The sequence below is a fragment of the Panthera pardus genome, unplaced genomic scaffold (assembly GCF_024362965.1).
Source record: "Panthera pardus isolate Hobbes unplaced genomic scaffold, ASM2436296v1 HiC_scaffold_24, whole genome shotgun sequence".
NCBI lineage: Eukaryota > Metazoa > Chordata > Mammalia > Carnivora > Felidae > Panthera > Panthera pardus.
This window is the reverse complement of record NW_026526810.1, coordinates 130,466,878-130,490,944: the sequence shown is the minus strand read 5'-3', so window position 1 is coordinate 130,490,944 and position 24,067 is coordinate 130,466,878. Positions and strand designations below refer to the sequence as shown.

Below are 24,067 nucleotides of genomic sequence, written 5' to 3'. Positions count from 1 at the left end.
TTAATTTTTGAGAGAGAGAGAGAGAGAGAGTGCAGGGGAGGGCAGAGAGAGGGAGACACAGAATCCCAAACAGGCTCCAGGCTCTGAGCTGTCAGCGCAGAGCCCGACGCGGGGCTCGAACCCACGGACCGCGAGATCGTTATCTGATCTGAAATCAAAAGCCAGACGCTTAACTGACTGAGCCACCCAGGCTCCCCCAAAGAATTTTCTTTCTATGTGATAAAAGTCATGGTTTTACCATGTACTGATATTTGTTTTACGATTCAGGGCTAGGGAGATCTGAGCTGTCACTTTCAATCCTGAGAGCACACAGCAGGTACTCAATAAATGCTCCCAGGCTCGTTTGGGCAAAATCAAGTCTGGTTTATGCTCCACAGGAAACCTGCCTGTTGGACAGAAATCATCTCAGAAACAAGGCCATATTCTTCCTAAGAGTATTTAAGGCCAACAAGGTCCAGGGCGCCCCAGCTTGACAGCCCAAGAGCGAAGAAAGTACTTCAATCCTCTGTTGAAAAACCCTGGCCCAGCCTCAGCTGAGAAGTTTGGAAAGGGGTGTGGGGCTGTCCCCTGTGTGGCCTGGCAAGAACGTTGCTCAGAATAGCGGTATTGAGGGTACCTGATCATTACCAGCGGCTGGCAGGGTGCAGGGGAGGAGGGATTTTCTCTAAGAAGAGGTAGAAAATGTCTCCTTCCCAAGCAATGATGACAGTCAAATGATTCATGTGTGGGCTGTAATCTCAATGTCTGCTTTTGCAAGAGGCAGAGAAGAACAAAGAGGGAATAAACCAGAAGGTAATACAAAGATCCTTTGGCTTCCTCCCTCCCTCTGTCCCTCCGTCCCTCCCTTCCTTCCTTCCTCCCTGTCTCCCTCCCTTTCCTCTCTTCCTTCCTTCCTTCCCTCCTCCCTCCCTTCCTTCCTTTCTTTCCTTCTTCCCTCCCTTCCTTCCTCCTTCCCTTCCTTTCTTTCCTTCTTCTCTCCTTCCCTCCCTCCCTCCCTTCCTTTCTTTCCTTCTTCTCTCCTTCCCTCCCTCCCTCCCTTCCTTTCTTTCCTTCTTCTCTCCTTCCCTCCCTCCCTTCCTTCCTTTTTTTTCTTCTTCCTTCCCTCCCTTCCTTCCTTCCTTTCTTCCCTCCCTCCCTCCCTCCCTTCCTTCCTTCCCTCCTTCCTTCCTTCTTTTCTTTCCTTCTCCCCTCCCTCCCTCCCTTCCTTCCTTTCTTTCCTTCTTCCCTCCCTCCCTCCCTTCCTTCCTTCCTTCCCTGATTGACTGGGAACAATCAGAGGCTCATCACATGGTTCAAGCAGAGAGAGGGCCACAGACATGCCACTTGACCGCGAGCCCACCTTCTTCACCTGACCCATGGGACAGCAGCCCGGCTGCCAGACAGGGGGCAGGTTCAGAGACAAAGAACGCATACAGCAGGGGCTTAATAAGCGTGGTGACTTTCTGAGAAAAGCAGTGGGCAGCTAAGAGAGCTGCCTGCAAGGGCTTCTGACTTCACAACACGCTGAAGGGCCAGGGCAGATGGACAGAGGCTTTCTCTTCGGGAAGTCTGATTAAAATCACTCCTTATTAGGGAGAGATGCGGTGCCCGAGGGAGAAAACCAAGCCTTAGGACGGTCATCCCACTGAGGATTGCGCCGAAGCGTTTCTTTCCTTAAATCTTGCCCACCCAAAGGCATCGTCTCAGATCACCTGCTGCTTATAGGCGGCCAACGAGCTCTGCCAGAAAGAAAACAGTGAATTAAACACACACACGCCCAGCCCATACTTCCTGCTGTGGCCGGAGGTCCACCACGCGCAGCCCCAGCCATCGCACTGGCTGGTGGCCAGTTTGAGACTTGGCGACACCTGAACAAGAGCCAGCAGCCCCCCAGCGAACCTAACGGTCTGTAACGCGGGGCAATGCTGTGCACGTCCACTGGCAACGCGTCGCACCGAACCCCGATCACTCCAGCGCAGATAAGCGCGAGGACGGGGAGCCGGGCCACCCGAGTGCCACGTCTGACGCGGCTACCAGGGAGCTGTGTGACCGTGGACTAGTCCCTCACCCTCTCTGCGCCTTACGCTTCTCCTCCGTACGGAGGCCAACGAGAACAGCCTGGCCGGGGAGCCGTAAGGGCTTCACGGGCCGACAGACATAGAGACCTTGAGAGCTCAGTGCGTGGCACGTGTCGTGGTAACTACCAGACGGGTAATTATTTGATAGGCCGCCAGATTCCTTAGCGTCGCTACTAGAGGTAGCTGGCGCATCAGGGAACCTTTGCCCACCCCCTGCCCGGGTGGCATCTCGCATCCTCTGATGTTCAGTGTCATGGTTTGCTCCTCTCCGGACGGATGCGTGTTTGCGGATCTTGCTGGGCTGATCCGTGGGTGTGGGTGGGAGGGAAGAGGCGTCTGGCCAAGGTGAGGCAGGAGGCGCGTGGGAAACAGAGAGGGAGAAAGGACGCAGCCCTGTGGGTAAACTGAGGCCCGAGTGCCCGGCAGGAAGGCAAGCCATCTGCTCACATACACTCAACGCACCGTTTCTCCACCGGACCAGCAAACGTGCGCGACGCGGGAAAGCGTCCACACCCCACAAAGCACACCACCCCTGGCTCAGCTCGCTCAGCACTGGCTGTATAAACAGGGCCACTAGCATTCCCACTCTGCCATGGAGGGGATGGAGCCCCGTGGGGCGAGGACTTGCCAGACGTCCCACGGCAAGTGTGGGGCCCAGCGCAGACCTGGGCCTCGCCACCCAGGCCCACCGACCTCCTCCTCCTGTGAAGACCCCACCTCGTGCAGTCCCCTGCTCTGTGCTGGGGACACTGGGAAGCCCGGGCCAGCAGGGCCCTGCCTGATGTCCACAGGGACGACAGCCTAGCGGATGGAAGGGGGAGGAGCTTCGAGAGCAGCACAGAGAAAGAGCCTTGCTTTCATGCGCGGGGTCCAGGGCACCCGGATGCGTGGGCAAGGGGGTTCTGAACCTGACCCCGAAGGAGGGGAGCGGGGCATTCCAGGGACAAAGCACGTGGAGTCTGGGCCGTGCCGTCGGGGGCCGTGTGTGTGTCTGCCAGGCCGGAGCCGGGACTGGGAAGGTGCATTTGGGGCCCGGGCTGGGGCGGGCACCAGGGTCTGCTCCCAGGACTGAGGGTCAGCCTGGGGACTTGGACTTGATCCCCCCACGGGCAGGACAAGGACAGGATCCTGGGTCAGGAAGGGACTCGAGGCACCCAGCAGGTCAGATGCACCCGCGACGGTCCAGGAGAGGAGGGTTGGCCGGGCCACAGCAGTGCCATGGGGATTTGCGGACGGATGTTTGTGTGTTAAGAAACACCCCACCCCGCTAGGGAATAAATATCCTGCAATTTACGCCGCATCTGACCGCTGGGCTTCTCACGGCAGGTGACAGTAGGGAGGTCCAACCACAGACCTTCACGTCCCTCCTGCCGCTCGCTCGTTGTAGGACTTGGGCAAGCGTCCTCAGTTTCCTAATCTGTAGAATGGGGATGATAGGAGCCCCTCCCGGCACCGGGCCATTGTGAAGATTCGTGCATATACGGCGGGCACCGTATTGGGCACTTAGCACACGTCCAACAAAGGTCGGGCTGCACCAACATCACTGCTGTTACGTGTGCAAAGCTGTGTGCACACGCGAGCACAGCCAGAGTCCCAAGTGAACCAGTGCAGGTGTGAGCGAGCCTGTTTTCAGATCTACCGAGGGACTCAGAGTATGACAGGTGCAGGTACCTAGCGCAACATGGCAGAACCGAGCGGGTTCGGACCCTCGTGGACAACCAGTGGGCCCCCCACCACGGAAGACGAGTGATCTTGCCGCCAGCAGCCCATCGGCTCTATCCCAGAGGCGCCCGCGAGGGCAGGGCCAGAACACGGAACTCTGGGATGGCCACTCTTCCTGGCTCCCTGTTGACGTCCAGCCTGTCTAATGGAAAGTGTGTCTGTTTTCTTCTCTCGCTTTCAGATGTCATTTACAAGTAAAAGACATAAAAAGATATCGTTTATATAAAACAGATACAGTTTAACCCAATGTGATCAACAGATCCCATTCTGTGCCAAGTATTTACCCGATTCCTCTACGGCCAGGGAGAGGTGGCCAAGGGACAGAGCAGTACAGCATGAGCCCCCAGCCCCCTCCCCCCCCCAACGGCTTCCGACAGGGAAACTTTGGAGTGACCTCACTTTTGCATCAAAAATTAGTGATAAGAGGGGCGTCTGGGTGGCTCTGTCTGTTAAGCATCCGACTTCAGCTCAGGGCACGATCTTGTGCTTCATGACTCTGAGCCCCTCACTGGGCTCCACACGGACAGTGTGGACGGAGCCTGCTTGGGATTCTCTCTCTTTCTCTCTTTGCCCCTCCCCCACTTGCTCTCTTTCTCTCAAAATAAATGCATAAAAAAAAGTGATAAAAAGATGAATCCTTTCTATACGCGAAGAAGCGTAAACATGAACTAATCAGGTTATTTCATGCCACAAAAACCACGAAAGCAGCTGGACTTTGCACAGCTCTGTTCGTTTTGGGAGCCTCATTCACACATCATCAGGAATACACTGGTTTCTTGAGAGTTTGCATGAAAGTGAATTACACCGAAGAAAAGAGTTAAAAATAGTGAATTCTATCAATACAGGAGTCATTGGGATTTCACGATATTGTTGTTTTAAGGTGTTCCATTGTTTTTGAGCCTCTATTTGTCGGTTGTGATTTTCTGTCGCTGTTGCCCCTGGTCAACACAGTCGTGTCCTTTCTGTATCTCCTCCAGCTAAAACTAGGAAGAGCCTGTCACTCTGAGAGAGGACCCGGATCCCGGGTGAGGTCACGATCTCACAGTTCCTGAGTTCAGGTCCCAAGTCAGGCTCTGTGCTGCCAGAGCAGAGCCTGCATGGGATTCTCTCTCTCTCTTTCTCTCTCTGCCCTTCCCCCGTTCATGCTCTGTGTCTCTCTCTCTCCCAAAATACATAAACATAAAAAAAACTGCTCTGAAGGGGTGCCTGGGTGGCTCAGTCTGTTGGGCATCTGACTCTCGACTTCAGCTGAGGTCATGATGCCAGGGTTGTGGGATCGAGCCCCCCAAGTCAGGCTCTGCAATGAGCATAGAACCTACTTAAGATTCTCTCTCTCTCTCTCTCTGTCTCCCTTTGCCCCTCTCCCCTGCCCATGCTCTCTAAAATAAAAGACAAAACAAAACAACAACAGCAACAAAGCTGTTCCGATGAATCCTGTTCTGCTTTAAAATGTTCTCAGATGGGGTGAGAGATTAGAGCTTATTAAGAAGTCTCAGCAGGAAAGTTAACTATTGACCACCCCCCACCCCAGGAGCATTTTATTAATGCGCATAATTATAATAAGCCAATATTCACAAGGTTTTTAAAAGTGAGAACAGGGAGTTAAGTGCTGGGGGTCAGGGAAGAGGGTCAGTAGAAATGATGTCATTAAGGAACGTTCTGGTGGATAAAACATAGCTGGGGCAGGGGCAGCTATTTCCAGGAGACAAAAGATGCATTTGTGAGTAAGCTGTCTGTGTGCAAAAGAAGCTGTGTGCAAACAGAGCTGGAGAGGAGTGCCAGGTGAGGGAGATGGGTCCCAAGGTCTGGCAGGGATCAGGGGACAGGGACAGTGATGTCGGTGAGCAAGTCCTTGGGAGGCACCGGCTCTGAGAGGGCATCTTCAGGGGCCCCGGGAATGGTCTGCTTCTTGACCTGGATGGCAGTCATGGGGGCGTCTACATGGGTATGTGTATGTCGAGGATGCTCTGACAAGGCTCGTGGCTCGTGTATCACCTACAGCACAGGACACAAAGCAAGGTCAGCAAAGGGAAAGGTGCAGGTGGGTGGAGCCCATAGGCACCTGCTTCGGGAGCGCCTCCTCCTGAAACAGTCACACAGGATGCCCCGTGCTCCCCAACAGTGGGTTCGGACGAAATGTCCCCAGTGTAACCACAGGCTGCTCAGCACCAGGTGTTCACCAGGGGCCGGTCACGCAGGCACCTTCTGCCCAGCACCTACCCAAATTCCAGACTCCGGGAAGGAAAGCCGGTGTCCCATGTAAACCGTACTGTTTGCAGCGTGAACGGTCCTTAGCAGTTGGGATGCGGGGGACCCTCCAGCCAAGCGCTAACTTTGTATAAGCAGGGCTTTCACAGGATGGCTGGGACACAGGCCTGATATGTCAACCACTGTCACACCATCTGTAGATGCTTCAGGCTGCACACTTCAGAGATGGGCTCTGGATGCTAAGTTACGCCTCCCCGGAAGCAAACAGGAAACCAGAATCCACAGACACGTTTGCTTGAGATGTGAGACCCTACGAAGCTGTGGGCACGGGCCTTTGGTTGGCCTTCGCTGGGACAGATAAGAAGATAATTACGTATTCGTGTAACAGTTACCAGAACGTTTAAGGTAAATCTGATGCTGAGTCTTGTCCTCAGAAGGTCAAGCCTCGCTGTGTTTACCGAGAAGACCTGCCGGTTTTGATGTTGTAACGAATGCTTTGTTTCAACAGCCCTGCAGGCTATTGACTTACAACTCTGACTCTGCGACTATTGTTATCCTTTGTTGGAATATTTGTGGTGGAAAACGATCTGGTCACCCGGGGTTGTGGACTAGGTTTGCTTCGGGAGGATGGTCTCCACCACCCTGGCTGTGAGTTGCCCTCTGACCAAACTGGTGGGAAATCGGTTCAAGGTGCTGATTGCCTTAAAAACGAGGAATACAGCCGAAGGCTTTGGCCTCCTTGCACACGATTATTACTTTGCTATCTTGTGAGTCAGTCACTGACAGATGAGCTTTCGACTGCAACACACTGAATCTCCCCCTGCTGCCTACCAGCAAAGCTGACCCAAAAAAGAGCTAAAAAAAAAAAAAAAAAAAAAGATGGCAAGAGAACCAACATATTTGAGACAAGGTTCTTCTGGGAGAAGGGACCGGTCTGAGTCAGGAAGCTTCGCCAGCTGGAGTCAGGCTGGTCAGAGGAAGCACAGGGCGGTCAGCAGACCCAAGCGTGGGTGACGGGGGACGCTAATGCTCTTCCCAATCCCCACTCAACCCTTCCAGACAAATGCCACTGGCTCAGTCTTACAGGCCAGGAAAACAGGTCCAGAGCTGCTAGGTGACTGGCTCACTTCGCACAGGAGCCTAGAGGGCGCAGCAGGAATTGGAAGGCAGCTGTGCCTTCCTCCAAAGGCAGCACAGCTCGGGGAGGGGACACGGGCGGCGGCACGTTTCCCCCCAAAGTGGAGGCATTTTCGGGTATTAAAAGGACAGGTGAGTCGTTAGGACAGATGAGAAGAGCGGGCGGTCTCTGAGGGCATCTGTTCTAGAGGCCAGCTCCGACCACGGATGCAGGCCCTGTCCCAGACTCACCCCGCGCCCTACACTGTCCCACACAGGACTGACGCGGGCTCTGTGTGGAGGGACCCAAGTGCCTTCCGCAGGATGCAGGTCTATGACTGGTGGTCTGAGCCTCGTGCGCTCTCCCTGCCCAAAGGGGGAGCCAACTGTCCCCTGTGGGCAAATGTTCCAGAGCCGACACCCCAGGGACCTGAGCAGGTGCATGGGAGGGGTCTCAGGGAGGAGCCTGGGCCTAGTCTGGAATGAACCTGGCGGGCACGAGGCCCCTGGGCTTGAGCATGAGGCGGACAGCGGGCCTTATGCGTTACAGGTGGGATGAGAAGTGGGGACACATAAAGGGGTCTGAGCCTCATCAGGTGGGGGGGGGGGGGAGAAGGTGGGAAGGGCACCCAGACTCCACGCGTGCTCTGGCCCTCCTTCCTTCCTGAGGACCCTCGCGCCCCAGTGGCAAACCCTGCACGCCCCCAAACAGACGGAAGCCGGCACCGGCCGGAGCCCAGAGTTTCAGGACTCGAGGACCCGCCAGCCGGCCCCCTCCAGAGCCTGGGGCCACACCACAGCTGCTGCAGCCTACAAGAAAGACCCAAGTGTGCAGAATGAGAGCAGCAGGACAGGAAGTCCATAACAGCAGGGCTGGAGACACCACCTCCTCCAGGAAGCCCTCCCAGAGAGCCTGCCGCTGCAGGCTGTCTGAAGTGCCTTCCTGTGAGGCCAGCCCCAGCCTTCTCTCTGAGTATCATCAGTTCTCTCGGCTCCTCTGCTCTCCCACCAAATGGCTGTCCCCTCGGTAGCAGGGGCTGTCCTGGCCGCCTCTTCTCCCAGTACCTGGTGCGGAGCTGGACCCAGGCAAGGGGCCCAGAGCACGGCTGGCGAACGAATTAAGCAGACAGAGGAAGGAAGACTGGGCTTGCTTGGCATGAGGCCCTGAGTGGTAGCATCAGTCTTCCCATTGCGGAGTCCGGCCCCCGGCCCCTCTGCTTTCCAGGCCCAAGGGGCTCATCCCCAGTGCGCACCGAAGCCACGGGACCTGGCATCTGTCCTACTGTTCTGTCTGTTGGTGCGGGTCCCCTCCACCTGCCCCTCCTGCGCGCCAAGCACCTTTCAGATGCGACACCGGCTCCCCTGCTCACGGACCTCCCAGGCCACTCACCGGCTGCTTCCTGAGCCTTCCGTGGTGCTGCCCTTTCTCCGGAGCCCCTTCTTTACCCGCCCCCCCCCCCGCCCGCCATATACCCTGTGGAAGGGCTGGCATGCAGCCTGGCATGGGGAGACCCGCTTTTCCTCTCTGCACCTGGGTTCCTACTTTTGCAGGCAAAGCTGGTGACCCGTGCTCCCGCATCAGAGCAAGCTTGCCCTGCAAACCAGAAGCGCCGTGGAAATGTGAGGGATGCCAGTCACTGCCGTCCTTCCGGCTCCCGGCTCAGGCTGAGCTCAGACCCAGCCACCCGTCCCCTGCACGGCAGAGCAGGGAATGAGGTGGGAAAAAGCACACGGGTGCCTGGCAGCCAGCTGGAATCCCAGCTCTACCATTTACAGCAGCTCTCCGAGCCTCAGTTGCTTCACCTGAAAAATGAGCAGAATTGTGATTTCTCACTCAAAACGGAGGGCGGAGGCTGATCTGTGTTGATCCCAGGAAAGCGCTCAGCAAAGAGCCTGGCGCCCCGCAAATGGACACGGGTGGCGCCATAGAGCGACCCAAGGGGCCAAGGGCACCCGGAGGTCACCTCCTCCACCACCGTGACGTGAGTCAAGACAGAAGGAGCCCTGGTGTCTGCCCATTGCTGACATGATGGATCCGGCGAGAGGAGGCCCGCACGTTCCTCCCCCCAGAGCATCCCCCAGCAGCGCCGAATTTTCCTGACCAAAAGTATAAAAAATGGGCTCCAGGGGCACCTGGGGGGCTCAGTCGGTGAAGCGTCCGACTTCGGCTCAGGTCATGATCTCGCGGTCCGTGAGTTCGAGCCCCGCGTCGGGCTCTGTGCGGACAGCTCAGAGCCTGGAGCCTGCTTCTGATTCTGTGAACCTCTCTCTCTGACCCTCCCCCATTCATGCTCTGTCTCTCTCTGTCTCAAAAATAAATAAACGTTAAAAAAAAATTTAAAAAAAAAATGGGCTCCACCCAGAGGGATCAGTAGACCTCATTTGCCAGGAGGAGGCTGAGCTGATCTTCCTTTAGCAGAAGGCATCGTTCTTCCCTGTCCACCCACGGGCCAGTCCACACTGCGTGGCACTGGGGGGCAATGAGTTGGGGGGGGTCCATCAGCCCAAGCTGCTCCAGTGGGTGTCCTGGGGACTGACCCCTGGTTTGGGACAGAACGATGGGCAGCTCCAGCCATTGGGACCTGTGCATGGCCCACTTTGAGAATCTGTCACCTTCTTGCTGGCTGCAACCCCACGTAGAGAAGCCATCTCTGCGGCCAACAGCCCTGCAGGGTGACAAGCTCAGAGCCGGGAGGCACCCTGAGCACCGGCCCAGGTCCCGGGCCAGGCATGGTGACCGGTGCGTTTGTCATGCATGGCGGGAGGAGGTGCGATTAGCTGCTACCATTGGCGGTGGGCACAGACAGGTAGTATGGCTTGCCCAGGTCACACGCGACCAGGAAGGGGCTGAAGAGAATTTGGACCAGGGTTTCCCCACCCTGTCTCCGGGGGTCTTCCCATTTCTGTGTGCAGCAAGAGGTCCCGCGGTCCACCTCCCCCCCACCGCCCCGTTTTGTGGACCAGGACACAGGAAATGCAACATCACAACACGTGCCCGCACACATACGGCGTGGTCTGATCCACGAGGCCCGAGAGGTCATCGAGAAATCCTCGCAGACGAGGAAACTGAGGCCTAGGAAGATGCAGGGCACGTTCGAATCTCCCAGCCAGTTTCAAACGCAGGTTTCAAACCCAGTCTGTCTGACTCTTCGTCTCTGGCCCGTAACCGCCGGCTTCGCTGAGACCCTAAGTGGAGCCTCAAGGGGGGACGTCCGTCACCCAGCCCCGAGGTCGCACAGCGCATGGGCAGCATTGCCGAGACCGGACAGCAGGTGTCTGGGGGCGCGAGCTACCCCCACCGCTCCGGCCCACCGAAGGACACGCGGGGCAGTTCTGTGTTCCCTGCGCAGGAGACGCACAGGGGCCCTGCCACGCGGATGCCTGGTAAATTGCTGCCCGTGTGGCAGCATGTGGACGGGTCTGCAAGGTTTGCGACACCAGCTCGCTCCACACGGCCCCTTCCTCATCAGTTCTCTCCAGGGAGCAGCTAGAGCAGTTCCCTTTCTCACCAGGTAGGAAACCCACATCCTGCCCCACACTGTGTCCCAGGAAGCTCAGACTTCTGGAACGGCGTCATAGTGGCCCTGCTCAGCACGGGGAGTGCGGGGGGAGGGGGGGAGGCTCCAAACGTGCCGTGTTTATCCCCTCCTTTCATTTGTCCCCTAACCCCCAAGAGGCAGGTTCCATGACCTGGATGAGGAGGCTGAGACTCAGAAGTAACTCACCCGCTTCCCCTAAGCCTGGGCGGGAGCCGGGCTCCGTGCCCTCCCAACCCCAGCTTGCGGGCGCGCACCGCCGGCCGATGGGCTCTGGGCCGGGATGGAGATTCTGCCCATTGGACAGGAGGGAAGGAGCAGGAGCCCGAGGACCAGGTCAGGGAGGGATCCTGAAGACACACGGGGGAGAATCAAGCGCTGGACGGAGGAGAGGGGCTCCAAACCACCGCGATCGCAGCTCTGTGCCTTCTCCCCGTAGGCTCCTCCGTACCCGCACAGTGAGCAGGCTTCCAGAAGAAGCTTCCAGAACCCCTTACAGCACTTCTACTTCAGGCTGTAGAAGCAGGATCAGAGAGGCTAGTACTTTTGCCCAGGGTGACACAGCTCAGGAGTGGCCAAGGGAGATGCAAACCCAGATCTGGGCACTGCAGTTCGAGGGATGAGCATTATCAGGAGACAATTCTCCATCGGTCTCTCACGCGCCTTCCGAGCAAAGGCCTTGACGGCTTTTGTTTCCGACGGTCTTTTAAAGGCGTTTGCACAGCAAACCGCCCCGAAGAAAGACATAGCGGTCCCTCTGCTTCCTGACCACGGTGACGTCTCCCTCTGAGCAAAGGCTGGACAGCTTTGCCGGCAGCTCCCTTTAAATTTTTTTTTTTTTCAACATTTATTTATTTTTGGGACAGAGAGAGACAGAGCATGAACGGGGGAGGGTCAGAGAGAGAGGGAGACACAGAATCGGAAACAGGCTCCAGGCTCCGAGCCATCAGCCCAGAGCCCGACGCGGGGCTCGAACTCACGGACCGTGAGATCGTGACCTGGCTGAAGTCGGACGCTTAACTGACTGCGCCACCCAGGCGCCCCAGCTCCCTTTAAAAGAGTGAGGTTTCGGGGCACCTGGGGGGCTCAGTCGGTTGAGAGTCCAACCTTGGCTCAGGTCATGATCTCACGGCTTGTGAGAGAGGGGAGGGAGAGAGAGAGGGAGGGAGAGAGGGAGAGGGAGAGAGAGAGGGAGGGAAGGGGAGAGAAAGCCAGAGCGAGAGCAATGGAGGGGCAGAGAGAGAGGGAGACACAGAATCGGAAGCAGGTTCCAGGCTCTGAGCCGCCAGCATGGAGCCCGATGCGGGGCTCAAACCCACAGACCGCGAGGTCGTGACCTGAGCTGAAGTTGGCCGCTTACCCGACTGAGCCACCCAGGCGCCCCAGCACCTTTTAAATTATAGTAGGCAAACATGCGATTTCAGACACCTCACTGTTCTTGACATATCTGTGTTAAGGTTCAAAAAGATCAGGGGTACACATTCTGGAAGGCAGAAGTGGCTAAATAGCGCTCAGAAAAGAGATGTGTCTCCTCAGTAGGAGTCAAGGGTCCAGCATCATGGAAGGTGAGATTTGGCCCTCAATGGCCACATTAATGGGTGTATCAGGGCTAGATTCAAGGAGGTGACGATTCGAACATAGTAATAGTTACTGGCATTCGTGCAATCTTGTGCAGGGTGCACTTTTTCATCCATCATCGCGTATCATTCTCCGGCCCACGCTGGGAGCTAGGTGTTACTGCTCCCATGTAACAGACAGAGACACTGAGGCTCCAAGAAGGTATCTTACTCTAAGTCACAGGTGGAAGGGCCACCCTGGGACTCGGGCCTCCGGCTTCCCCAGCTCAATGCTCTCCCTGGCCCCGTGCAATCACAGCAGAGGCTACCATGTGCAAGCAGGAACAGACTTGTTTCCTGGGACCAAGGGGCAGAATTAAAGGGAAGGTCACTTTGGGCTCAAAAGAGGAAGCTGGCAGTGAGCAAGTCCCATTTGCTGACACTTACTAGGAGCCACGTCACCATAGTTAAGCCTCATAATCTCGAGGTGTGTCGTAACTCATCACAACCCCCGCCATCCTGTTGCAAAGTTGAGCGTGCTGGGGCTTGGAGAGAAGAAGTGAGGTCCCCGGCTGTACAGTGGCAGCCTGACAGCAGAAGTCACTGTCTCGCAAGGTGGTAAGTTCCCCGTCGCCGAAGGCACACAGAGGGCCACTCACCCTTTCTAAGGAATGCTGGGAAGGATTCTGGCATTACGTGAGATCTGCTTAGGGATCTGGCCAGGGGCCTAGAGCAATGAAAACACAGGAGTCAGAACTCACCCTCAGGCTCCCTGACTTGGGGGCTCACTGCGTCCATCCCGTGGGTTTTTATTAAGCACCTACTGTGGGCCAGGCCCTGGGGCTCCAAAGAGGAACAAGGCACAGCTTATCCCATCAGCCTCGGAGGGTCTCCTGGACAGAGAGGGGAGGCAGATATATGTGTAAAGAGGAATGAGTTGTAAGACGTTGATGTCGGGGGGGGGTTCAATTTCAGCTTGCCTGGAGTGCTCCCCATGGAGGCTCATGACTTCAGTGGAACTGTCGTTGTCGTCTTCTTCTTTTTTTTTGTTTTGTTTTTGTTTGGCACTTCTTTCCCAGATGGGCTACTGGGGAGCCATAGGGCGAGCCATGCTTCTGGCTAAGTGTGCTCCCACAACAGTGCTCCAGACCCGTGGGGGGCTTCTGGGTGGTGGGTGGCCAGTGGGAGACAGAAGGGACCAAGAGTAGTCAGGCAAACCAACTTCCCTGAGCCTTGGGATTTACTTCCTAGAGGTCTCCTAATGGGGTCGCCAACCGCTGTCAGGCCCAGGCTGGGATTTCAGGGGGTCCCCGGGGACACAGCAGGGCTAGGGCACAGAAGAAAAGTGCACTTCGCCGGCGGCCCAGGGGAGTCAACTCCCCGGGGCCAGGGGTGTGATGGGTCCTGCTCGCCCTCTGCCGCCTCCCCGATGAAGCCACAGGAGTGGGCATTAATTCCTGGGCATCCCTCCTGGTGGCTGCTGAGACACAGAGGTGGGGGAGGGGCAGCAGGGGCTGTGTGGTCTCCTGGCCCTGGGCCACCTTCCCTGGGAGGTGCCGAGGGGTCAGGACTGGGTGCCATCACTGACAACCAGCTGTGTACGTGTTCACCTCTACACTCATTACCTGTCCCCACGCAGAGAGCAGGGACTTTAGTACATATTCCCTTGTGTGCCCAGTGCCCAGAACCGTATCAGACCTATACTGGGTGCATATGAAATTTTTGAGAAATGAATGGCCAGAGGGAAGGTGCTAATTCCATCATCCCCCTTCCTTTTTAAAGAGCAAGAATATTAGTGAAATACACAGTGAGGTGCCCTACACTCTGGAAGGGTACGGCAGTCGTCCCTGAGGGATCCAAAGATCCCTGGGGAACCCCAGGTGACTTGTGAGTAGGGTCCCCAACACCCAGGTTTGCCAGGAAGTCTCTGGGTCTCAGCACTTAAAGCCCCACGTCCCGAGAAACCCCTCGGTCCTGGGCCGACCCGGACAGCTGGTGTGGCCTTACCTCCGAGCCACCACGTTGATACCGAGGCCCAGAAGTCGAGAGGGATCAGCCTTCTATTCAAACCCAAGTACCACCGGCTGCGGGCTGCAGAGGTCTCACCCTCTCCGGTGGTGGAACGACCACCCTCAGTTCCCACCGCTGGGACTGTTCACAGGCTGGCACGCAACGTTTCCCAGAAAGCCCGCGTCCTGGGCCGCATCGTGGCAATCACCCTGCAGGGGGCAGGGGAGGGTGCTGGGGCCTGGGGAGCTCAGGGACAGGGCAGTGGCAGTGGCAGGACTGGGCGTGGCCAGTAACAGGTGGCCCTGCCCTGGGGAAAGAGAGCTACGATCCGGACTCAAGCAGTCAGTGCCCGGCAAGCGGGTGGAAGACGAGGTTTTCTATCCAGCTTTTCTTGTGCTCTTCTTGATTCCTGGCTGTCTCGAGTCTGGCCTTGGGTCGGGGGGTAGCAGCGATCCGGGTATAAACGAGACAGGAGGGCTCGCCCTCAAGGAACGCCAGGATCCTCTACTCTTCTGACGGACACAGAGGGGCTGCGGGGGTGCGGAGGAGGCGGGAGAGGAGGGGTGACCACTTCCGGAGTAAGCTCCCCCTGCTGCGGCCCCGTCCCGGGCTCTTTCAGCCTCGTGTGGGCCCCCCCCCCCCCACCCCGCCCCCGGCCAGCCTCTGGCACCAGCCCGTCTGGGCTTCGGGAGAACTCACTGCAGCCACAATGCCCTCTACGCACACAGGCTCCGGGGAGGAAGACAGGCTAACGGCAGGCTGGGCCGCGGAGGTCTGTGACCCTGAACCACACCTGCCAGGGCTCAGGGCTCCCTGCCCTCCACCTTGAGCGCTGCAGTCCGTCAGCTGCTATCCAGCTGGTACCTGGGCCCTGGCTCGGACCCAGCCCGCTCTCACCCCTTCCTACCTGGGTGACTCTGGGCCAGACCCACAGGCTCTCTGAGCCCCGCTATCCCCCTGTGTGAAGGGGCTGTGTGGCCAGGGCGGTCGTGCAGCACAGGGCCTGGTGCTCAAGATGCATCCACGCCGTCTGCCCACCCCCCTTCCACCTGAGGGCAGGCTCCTGCCTCACCTGTCTGCGTGCCTGAGCGTGATGTTCGGGGCGCAACGTGCGTTGACACAATGTTGATCAGGGTGACCAAGGTGACAAAGCCTGGTAATAGCTTCGTTCGGGCTCCTCGCCCCCCCCCCAACACAGCACGGGGGGGCCTCTCCGTGGCACGCTGCCCGCGTGGCCGACCCTGCCTGATAGATTTGGTTGTTGGGGGGCACAGAGGGGGCCCCGGTGGAATCTCCACGGGGAGGAAGCAGGGCTGCAGGGACCTCAGAGAGGAGGCAGGGGGTACAGGCAAGTGCCACCCGGCTCGGCAGAGAGGCGAGGGCACAGGGGCCTGGGACACCAATTCGTCACCTCCCCGAGGCCCCTCCCCCCGCACTCCTGCCAAAGCTGCTGGAAGCCAAGTTTTACTGCATTGCTAACCGGCCCCCACAGCCCCGTGCTGAGAAGAATGAGGGGCCGTCATGGGGTCTGGAGAGGACACGCGGGGGCCCGGCTGTTGGCGGCCACCCCGGGGAGGCCTGAGGCTGCGGCCGTCTGGTGCCCACCCCCACTGCCCAATTGCATACCCCTGAGGAGCGAGACTCCCCACGGTGCAGGGGCCTGGGTGGAGGCCTGGGGGCACCCACCGGCTTCGGGCTGCCGGCACACAGGCCTGACTCCCGCATCCCAACACTGGCCCTCTGGATGACTCCCGCATGCGGTCACAGGGCACCCAGAAGCAACTCGAGAGGCAATGGCAGTGTGGAAAGGGACTTGCTCTGTAGGTTCACGGCTTGGCTCTCTAACCCTGGCATCAGACTCGGCTGTGAGGTTCAGTGTGTACACTGCCCACCTTTTATGGCATCTAGAAGATTCCAAGACGTGCCAGACCGAGCAAGGTGCTGCAGCCGGGGCCCGGGGGAGTAAGCAGTGGGCCCGATTCGGACTCAACTGTTACATCCCCTTTTCCACAGTGCGGGAAAGGAGGAAGGTACAAACACAGCTGTTAAAAACACAGGCTTGAGGAAATTCTGCTTCCGGCCAAGATGGAGTAGAGGGGACTGGATCTCCGCTTCCAGATGAAGCCACAACGAAAACGTACAAAACATACGAAAATGGTTTTCAAGACGTGGGACATCAGGCTGGTGCAGAACGTGGCCCTCGAGAGTTAGGAAACAAACCAGGTGATCCCTGCAAGTGACTCAGTTTCCCGTCTGGGGAGAGGTGCCAGGCTGTGGAGCAGGGAGGAGGAACCCAGACAGCGGCCGGTGGGCGCCTTGATGGGAAGGGCAGGGTTGAGAGTCTGGGGAGACCAATGCAGCTACAGACAACAAGGCACAGCATGGAGGGGAGAGAGGTGTATGGAGAGAGGATCCTGGGGGTCTGCAGGAGGACCCCTTAGATATCAGCAGAGCACTGAAGCGTGCACATGTGCGAGGGACACTCTGGAGGCAGGAATCCCCCAGAAGCATGACAGGAAGTCGTTCCTAGCACCCGTACAGGCCAGAGACAGTCCCTGTTTCCACCAGCCCCTTTGAAAAACCTCCTAATTCCCAGGCCACTGGGTAGAATCCTCAAAACTGCCTGCCTCAGCAGCAGGAAAGACTTACTTTTAGACTAAAGATGGCCCCAGTCCGACCTGAGAAACCTTGAAAGCTCAAGACCCCAAAGGATCAAAGTGTTTCCAGGTAACATAACTGTACCCCAGAATAAAGCTCAAGAATATTTGCAGGAACACGAGAGCACGGGGCGTCCCACAAGGTAAAACTCACAGTGTTTGGCATCCACTCAAAATTTATCAAGCATGCAAGGCAGCAGGACGCTATGACCCATAAGGGGGAGACAGCCAGCAATCAAACCCAGCCAGAACGGAGGTGGATTTAGAACCAGCAGAGGAGGGCAGGGGAGCAGCTGTTGTCACTGTTCCACACACCCAAAAAGCGAGAGGAGGGGGGCGCCTGGGCGGCTCAGTCGGTTACGTGTCTGACTTTGATCTCACGGTTCGTGGGTTTGAGCCCCACGTCGGGCTCTGTGCTGACAGCTCACAGCCTGGGGCCTGTTTCAGGTTCTGTGTCTCCCTCTCTCTCTGCCCCTCCCCTGCTGGCACTGTCTCTCTCTCAAAATAAATAAATAAACATTAAAAAAAAAATCCAGGGGCACCTGGGTGGCTCAGTCGTTTGGGTGTCCGGCTTCAGCTCAGGTCATGATCTCACGGTCCATGAGTTCGAGCCCCGCATCGGGCTCTGTGCTGACAGCTCAGAGCCTGGAGCCTGTTTCAGGTTCTGTGTCTCCCTCTCTCTCTGCCCCTCCTCCATTCACGTTCTATCTCTCTCTCTCTCTCAAAAAGAAACATTAAAAAAAATTTTAAAAAGGCTAGAGGAGACACTGAACAGGTTAAGAGAATGGAAAATATAAAAAGAGACACAAATTAAGCTTCCAGGCCTAAAAACTACAATGTCTGACATCAAAAATACACTGCATGGGATTCACAGAGGTGAGATGTTCAAGAAACACACTGGTGAACTTGAGGACACATCAGTAGTAATCAGCCTACGTGAAACATACATAGAGAAAGAGACTCAAAACCGTGAATAAATACCAGGGGGCTGGGAGACACGTGCAGGCAGCAGGTATGTGTATGTGTGAATGGAGTCGCCAAAGGAAAGAAGAGGAGGGAACAGAAGAAATAGGTAAAGAAATCACGAAAAGCTCATGCAACTCAACAGCAAAAAACCCAAACAATCCAGGTAAAAAAAAAAAAGGTGGGGGGAGGCAGAGGACCCAAAAGGCATTTTTCCAAAGAAGATATTCAAACGACCAAACAGGTGCATGAAAAGGTGCTCGATATGACTAGTCATCAGTGAAATACAAATCAAAACCACAATGAAGGGCGCCTGGGTGGCTTAGTCAGTTAGGCATCTGACTTCGGCACACGTCACGATCTCGTGGTTCGTGGGTTCGAGCCCCACGTCAGGCTCTGTGCTGACAGCTCGGAGCCTGGAGCCTGCTTCGGATTCTGTGTCTCCCTCTCTCTCTGCCCCTCCCCCGTTTGCGCTCTCTGTCTCTCAAAAATAAACATTAAAAAAAAAAAAACAAAAAACCCACAATCAGGGGCGTCTAAGCGTCCAAATCTTGATTTCATCTCAGGCGTGATCTCATGATTTGTGAGATCAAGCCCCACATCAGGCTCTGCGCTAACAGCTCAGAGCCTGGAGCCTGCTTGGGATTGTCTCTCCCCCTCTCTCTGCCGCTCCTCTACTCATATTCTTTCTCTCTCTCAAAATCAAAAAATTTAAAAAAGCACAATGAGATGTCACCTCACGCCTGTCAGAATGGCTATCATCAAGAAGAAAGAAGATGAGAAGTAACAAGAGTTGGCGTGGACCCGGAGAAAAGGGAACCCTCGTGCACTGCGGATGGTGTGAAAACTGGCACCACCACTGTGGGAAAAAGTACGGAGGTTCAAAAATTAAGTTAACAATGAAAAAACAGAACCGCCATATGATCCAGCAACCTCACTTCTGGGTATATAGCCCGAGAAAATGAACTCACTCTCCTGAAGAGATTATCCGCACCTCTATGTTCACTGCATCATTATTGCAACAGTCGGCACACGGAGACAACCTAAGTGTCCATCGATGGGTGAACGAAGATGTCACACACATACACACACCTGAATACTATTTAGTCACAATAAAGAATGAGATCTTGCCGTCAGCACCACCATTGGATGGACCTTGAGGGCTTCGCGCTGTATGAACAAAGTCAGAAAGAAAAACGGAATACTGTACGATCTCACTTATACGTGGAATCTAAAAAAAACCAAACTCATAGAAACAGAGACCAAATGGGTGGTTGCCAGAGGGGGTGGAGGAGTTTGGTGAAGATAATCAAAAGGTACAAATTTCCAGTTAGAAGATAAGTTCCGGGGACATAACGTACAGCATGGTGACTACAGGTGACAATACTGTACAATATATTTGACAGTGGCTAAGAGAGTAGATCTTAAAAGTTCGTATCACAATGAAAAAAGAATTGTAATTAGGTGAGGTAAGGATACGGTCATCGTTTTGCAATAGACACACATACCAAGTCACCGTGTTGTAGACCTAAGATGTACACGATGTTATACGTCAACTATATCTTGAAAAAGCTTGGGGGAGAAAAAGAAAGAACAGCAGAAGACTCTCCAAAGGTGAGGAAAGGTATAAGCCCACAACTGTGAAAGATTCCAAACCCCAACCACAAGAAACGTGGGAAAAAATGACACGGAGGCACATTATAAGCAAAATGCTCAACATCAGTACGGAGAAAACTGTAAAACTTTTTTTTGCCGAAGGAAAAAAGGCACATTATGTTCAGAGGAACATGATCCGATGGCAGCAGATCTCTCAGTGGAAACCTTGCAAGCAGGGAGATGGTGGGACAATATCTTTACTGAAAAACAAACTGCCGACCCGGAATTCTATGCCTAGTGAAATTAACTTTCAAAAATGAGAGCCAAAAAAAAAAAAAAAAAAGGACATGTTCCCCACCCTCCCAGGCATATAAAAGCTGAAAGAATTCAGTGCCAGCCCTTCCGCACTACTAAAAATGTTAAAAGTCCTTCAGGCAAAAAGAAAATGATACCATATTTGTGATCTGCACAAAGGAATAAAAAGCACTAGGCATAATAACTATATAGGAAAACATATAAGGCTTTTTTCTTACTATTTAGTTCTCTTTAGAAGATCATCAATCTGGGGGTGCCTGGGTGGCTCAGTCAGTTAAGCATCTGACTCTTGATCTCAGCTCAGGTCATAATCTCACAGTTTGTGAGTTCGAGCCCCAAGGTGGGCTCTGTGCGGCCAGAGCAGAGCCTGCTTGGGATTCTCTCTTTCCCTCTCTCTCTGCGCCTCTCCCTCTCATGCTCTCTGTCTCTCTCTCTCAAAATAAACAAATAAACATTAAAAAAATAAAAGATAATTCTGTTTTCACAAAAACGATAATGTGGTATGATGTTTATAACATGCAGAAGTGAAATGTATGATAATAATATCACACCAGCTGAGAGGGGAGAATAGAAGTGTTTGGTTATAAGGTTCTTACATGTGAAGTGGGCATAATATTACTTGTAGATAGGCTGTGCTACGTTAATGATATACACTGCAAATCCTAAAGCAACCACCCAAATAACAAAACAGTTAGAACTAATAAGCCAACAAAAGAGATCGTATGGAATAATAAAATGTTCTCAATCCAAAAGAAGGCAGAAAAAGAGGTAAAAAGGAACAAAGAACATATGGACCAATAGGCAACTGTAAGAGAGTAGATTTAAATCCAACCATATAAGGAATCACACTAAACACGAACGGCTTAAAAACTCTAATCTGAAGGCAGAGACTGTGAAATTGCATTTAAAAAACAAGCTGACATGGCACAGAGATCTGGGTTTGAATCCCACCTGTGTGCCTAAGCCTCAGTTTCTTCATCTGTAAAATGGACCTTAAAATTGCCTATTCCAGGAGCTGTCATAAAGGATTTAGTGAGATTCTGTGTATTATAGGACACAGGGCCTGCCCAGCACCCTCTAAGCACTTGATAAATGGCAGCTATCATGGGAAGGTACAGGGACATCTTGAGGAGACAGAAAGGGGAGAGAGTGAATACGGGCAGGACTCCATCACTTCAGAGTAGAAAGAGTCGGGGTTCAGACCCTCGAAGCAGGGTGAGCAGGGTTGAGCACACAACAGCTGCTCCTTAAGCACTCAAGTATTTAACTGCAGACTGCAATCCACCTCCAGATGCCCCAGTTCTCTTAGCTCTGTGACTTTACAATTATTGCAAGTCAGATGGAATGTCTTGACTCTTAAAACGCTGTCTAGAAATCTGGTCTACAAAAAGTACTACAGATTTTTACTCTTCCTTCACTGCTCATCACACCTCTGCAAAAATGTAGCGCTGTGTTCTCTCTCGCCGAAGCAGATCTAATTAGAATAATAAAATATTTAAATGTTTTAAATGAGAACTTGAAGTACAACAAGCAGGCCCTTCGGTTAAAAACAGCTGAGATAATAGACAATTTGTATTTTAATCATAATTCTTGCTTTAAGGGAAAGAAGCAGCCAGTGGCTGGGGAAAACATTCTGTAAGCAGCAGATTGCCAGACTCCCTAGAATTTTATTTTCCTGGGAGGTGCTGTGTTCCCCTGGGGAGAGAACATTTCTGCAGGGTGTGTTGCAGACCGTTTGGAACGATCCCACGAGCCCATGAGTGTAGCCACGACCATTTCAAGAGATAACAGCCTCTTCCACACGACCAGAGTTTTTTGCGGATTTTTTCCCCCTCCATGAAAAATGATTAAAATGCAAATTAACGGTGAGCCTCCCAAGGTCCAGGGGGCTGGGGGCTGGCAGCAGATAGGTCAGTATCTCAGCTCTGATTGGACCGCACAGGCTGTCTTCCAGAAAGACCCGTCCACTGTCAACATACTATTCCAGGTGTGACTATGTCTTCCCACCAGCAAGGCCAAGGTTCTAAGAGCCCAGCTGGGGGGAGAATTGTGTGTGTTTCATGGGCGGGGGGGGGGGGGGCTCCACTCCTCAGACCTCCCCAGCAGGTGCTGATTACCCTCCCCACATCCACTCACTCCACCCCTCCATAACTCAAGAACTTAATGTCTCACCAGGTAGTACTTACTGGGCTTAACTACATGAGACTCTCAGGTCAAAAATGGTCATGTGGGCTCTTTCCATAATTTGGCTATTGACGATAGCATTGCTATAGACACTGGGGTGCATGTGCCTCTTCAAATCAGCGTTTTTGTATCCTCTGGATAAAAACCTAGTAGTGCCATTGCTGGGTCGTAGGGTAGTTCTGTTTTTAATTTGGCAGGGGGAACCTCCATACGTTTTCCAGAGAGGTTGCACCAGCCCAAATGTCCATCCACTGATGAATGGATAAAGATGTGATACACACACACACACACACACACACACACACACACACACACACACACTGGAATATTATGGAGCCATCAAAAAGAATGAAATCTTGACATTTGCAACAACGTGGGTAGGACTACAGTGTATTATGCTAAGCGAAATAAGTCAGAGAAAGACAAATATGATTTCACTTATATGTGGAATTTAAGAAACAAAGCAGATGAAACTAGGGAAAGGGAAGGGAAAATAAGATAAAAATGGGGGGCAAATCTTAAGAAACTCTTAAATACAGAGAACAAACTGGGGGTTGCTAGAGGGTAGGTGGGGGGCATGGCTAAATGGGTGATGGGCATTAAGGAGGGCGCTTGTTGGGATGAGCACTGGGTGTTGCATTTAAGTGATGGATCACTAAATTCTACTCCTGAAACCAATACCACTTTCTATGTTAACTAACTTGAATTTAAATTTAAAACAATTTTAAAAAATTAAAAAAAATTTTTACATGTGGCACTGAAATATTATTCAGCCACAAAAGAAAGGAATTTTGCCATTTGTGACAATATGCATGGACCTTGAGGGCATTATGCTAAGCGAAATAATTTAGACAGAGAAAGATGAACACTTTTTGATCTCACTTATACGAGTAATCTAAAAACCAAAACCAAAACCCAAACCAAAACAACCAACCAACCAAACACACACCTTGAATTAGTGAATAGAGAGTTCACATTGGTGCTGCCATAGGTGGGGGCAGGGAGTGGGCCAGATGAGTGAAGGTGGCCAAAAGAGGCAAACTTCCAGTTATGAAATAAATAAGCCCTGGGGATGTAATATACACATCATGGTGAGTATAGTTAGCAATTCTACATTGTGTATTTGAAAGCTGCTGACAAAGTAAATCTTAAACATTCTCATCGCAAGAAAAAAATGTGACTATGTGTGGTTAAGGATGTAACCAAACTAACTATGGTAATCATTTCACAATAAATACATATGTTGGATCATTATGGTGCCCCCTACAACTAATAAAATGTTGCATGTCAATGACAGCTCAGTAAAAGTGGTTTTAAATCAAGAAAAGAAGTGGCCGAATGTCAAGCAACTTCATACTGTTCGGCCGAACGAAGTCATGGGTTACCTCCTCAGTAGTAACTTACTTCTCTCTCGGGCGAGGCAGTTCACAAAGTTCTGTCAAGCTCTACACACATCCGACTGGTCTAGAGCGATTACTGGGGCGGCCCCAGGGTGAACCCCGTCCACACACCTGTCCTGTCTGCCCCATGCAGCGGCCAGTCCCCAAAGATATCCATATTCCTTCCGTCCCTCCCGGACGTGCACGCTGTTCCCCACGTTGAGAGGTGGAGGGTACCCTCTCCACTGAAACGCGGGCTGGTCTTAGGGCTTTCTTGGCCAAAGAAATGCAGAGTGGGTGACATTTTGGAACTTCCAAGGCTCATTCATAAGAAGCTTCGTAGCTTCGACCTGGGAACACCTGTTGGGGGTGGGGAGAGGAAGGCAGTGTCCCACAAGACCACCATACTGGGAGGAAAGCCCAGCTGCCTAAAGAAACGTCTACAGGATGAAATGCCAAGTGGAGAGAAGGGTCAAGTTGAATGGAGTTGCCAGACACGTGTGCAGAAGGAATGCTGGAAGTCTGGACCCCAGGCTCAGGTATCCCAGCTGATGTCACCGAGCAGGAAGAAACTGCCAAGCCGAGTCCTTCCCAAACTCTGGTCCCACAAAGTCGTGGGCAAAATAAATGATTGCTGTAAGCCACTAAGTACCTGAAATAATGAGCTATAAGTAACTGACACAGCTCCCATCATGGTTGGCTGGCTTATTAAACATAAATTTTTTTAACATTTACTTTTGAGATACAGAGCAAGACAGAGCATGGGCA

The 24,067-nt window shown here is 53.7% G+C and overlaps 1 protein-coding gene across 2 annotated transcripts in view; it reads right to left on the bottom strand.

Annotated features, from left to right (window-relative positions):
- The window catches only part of CUNH14orf132 (chromosome unknown C14orf132 homolog), a 56,543-nt gene that overhangs the window by 25,441 nt on the left and 7,035 nt on the right, over positions 1-24,067 (bottom strand). Inside the window, exon 2 of one of the 2 annotated variants that reach the window (XM_019462196.2) lies at positions 12,643-12,922. The exons of the other annotated variant lie outside the window; for it this stretch is intronic. Coding sequence (XP_019317741.1) covers positions 12,643-12,660 — 18 coding nt within the window. The 5' untranslated portion in view covers positions 12,661-12,922. The remainder of the gene's footprint in view (positions 1-12,642; positions 12,923-24,067) is intronic. 2 annotated transcript variants of the gene reach the window in all.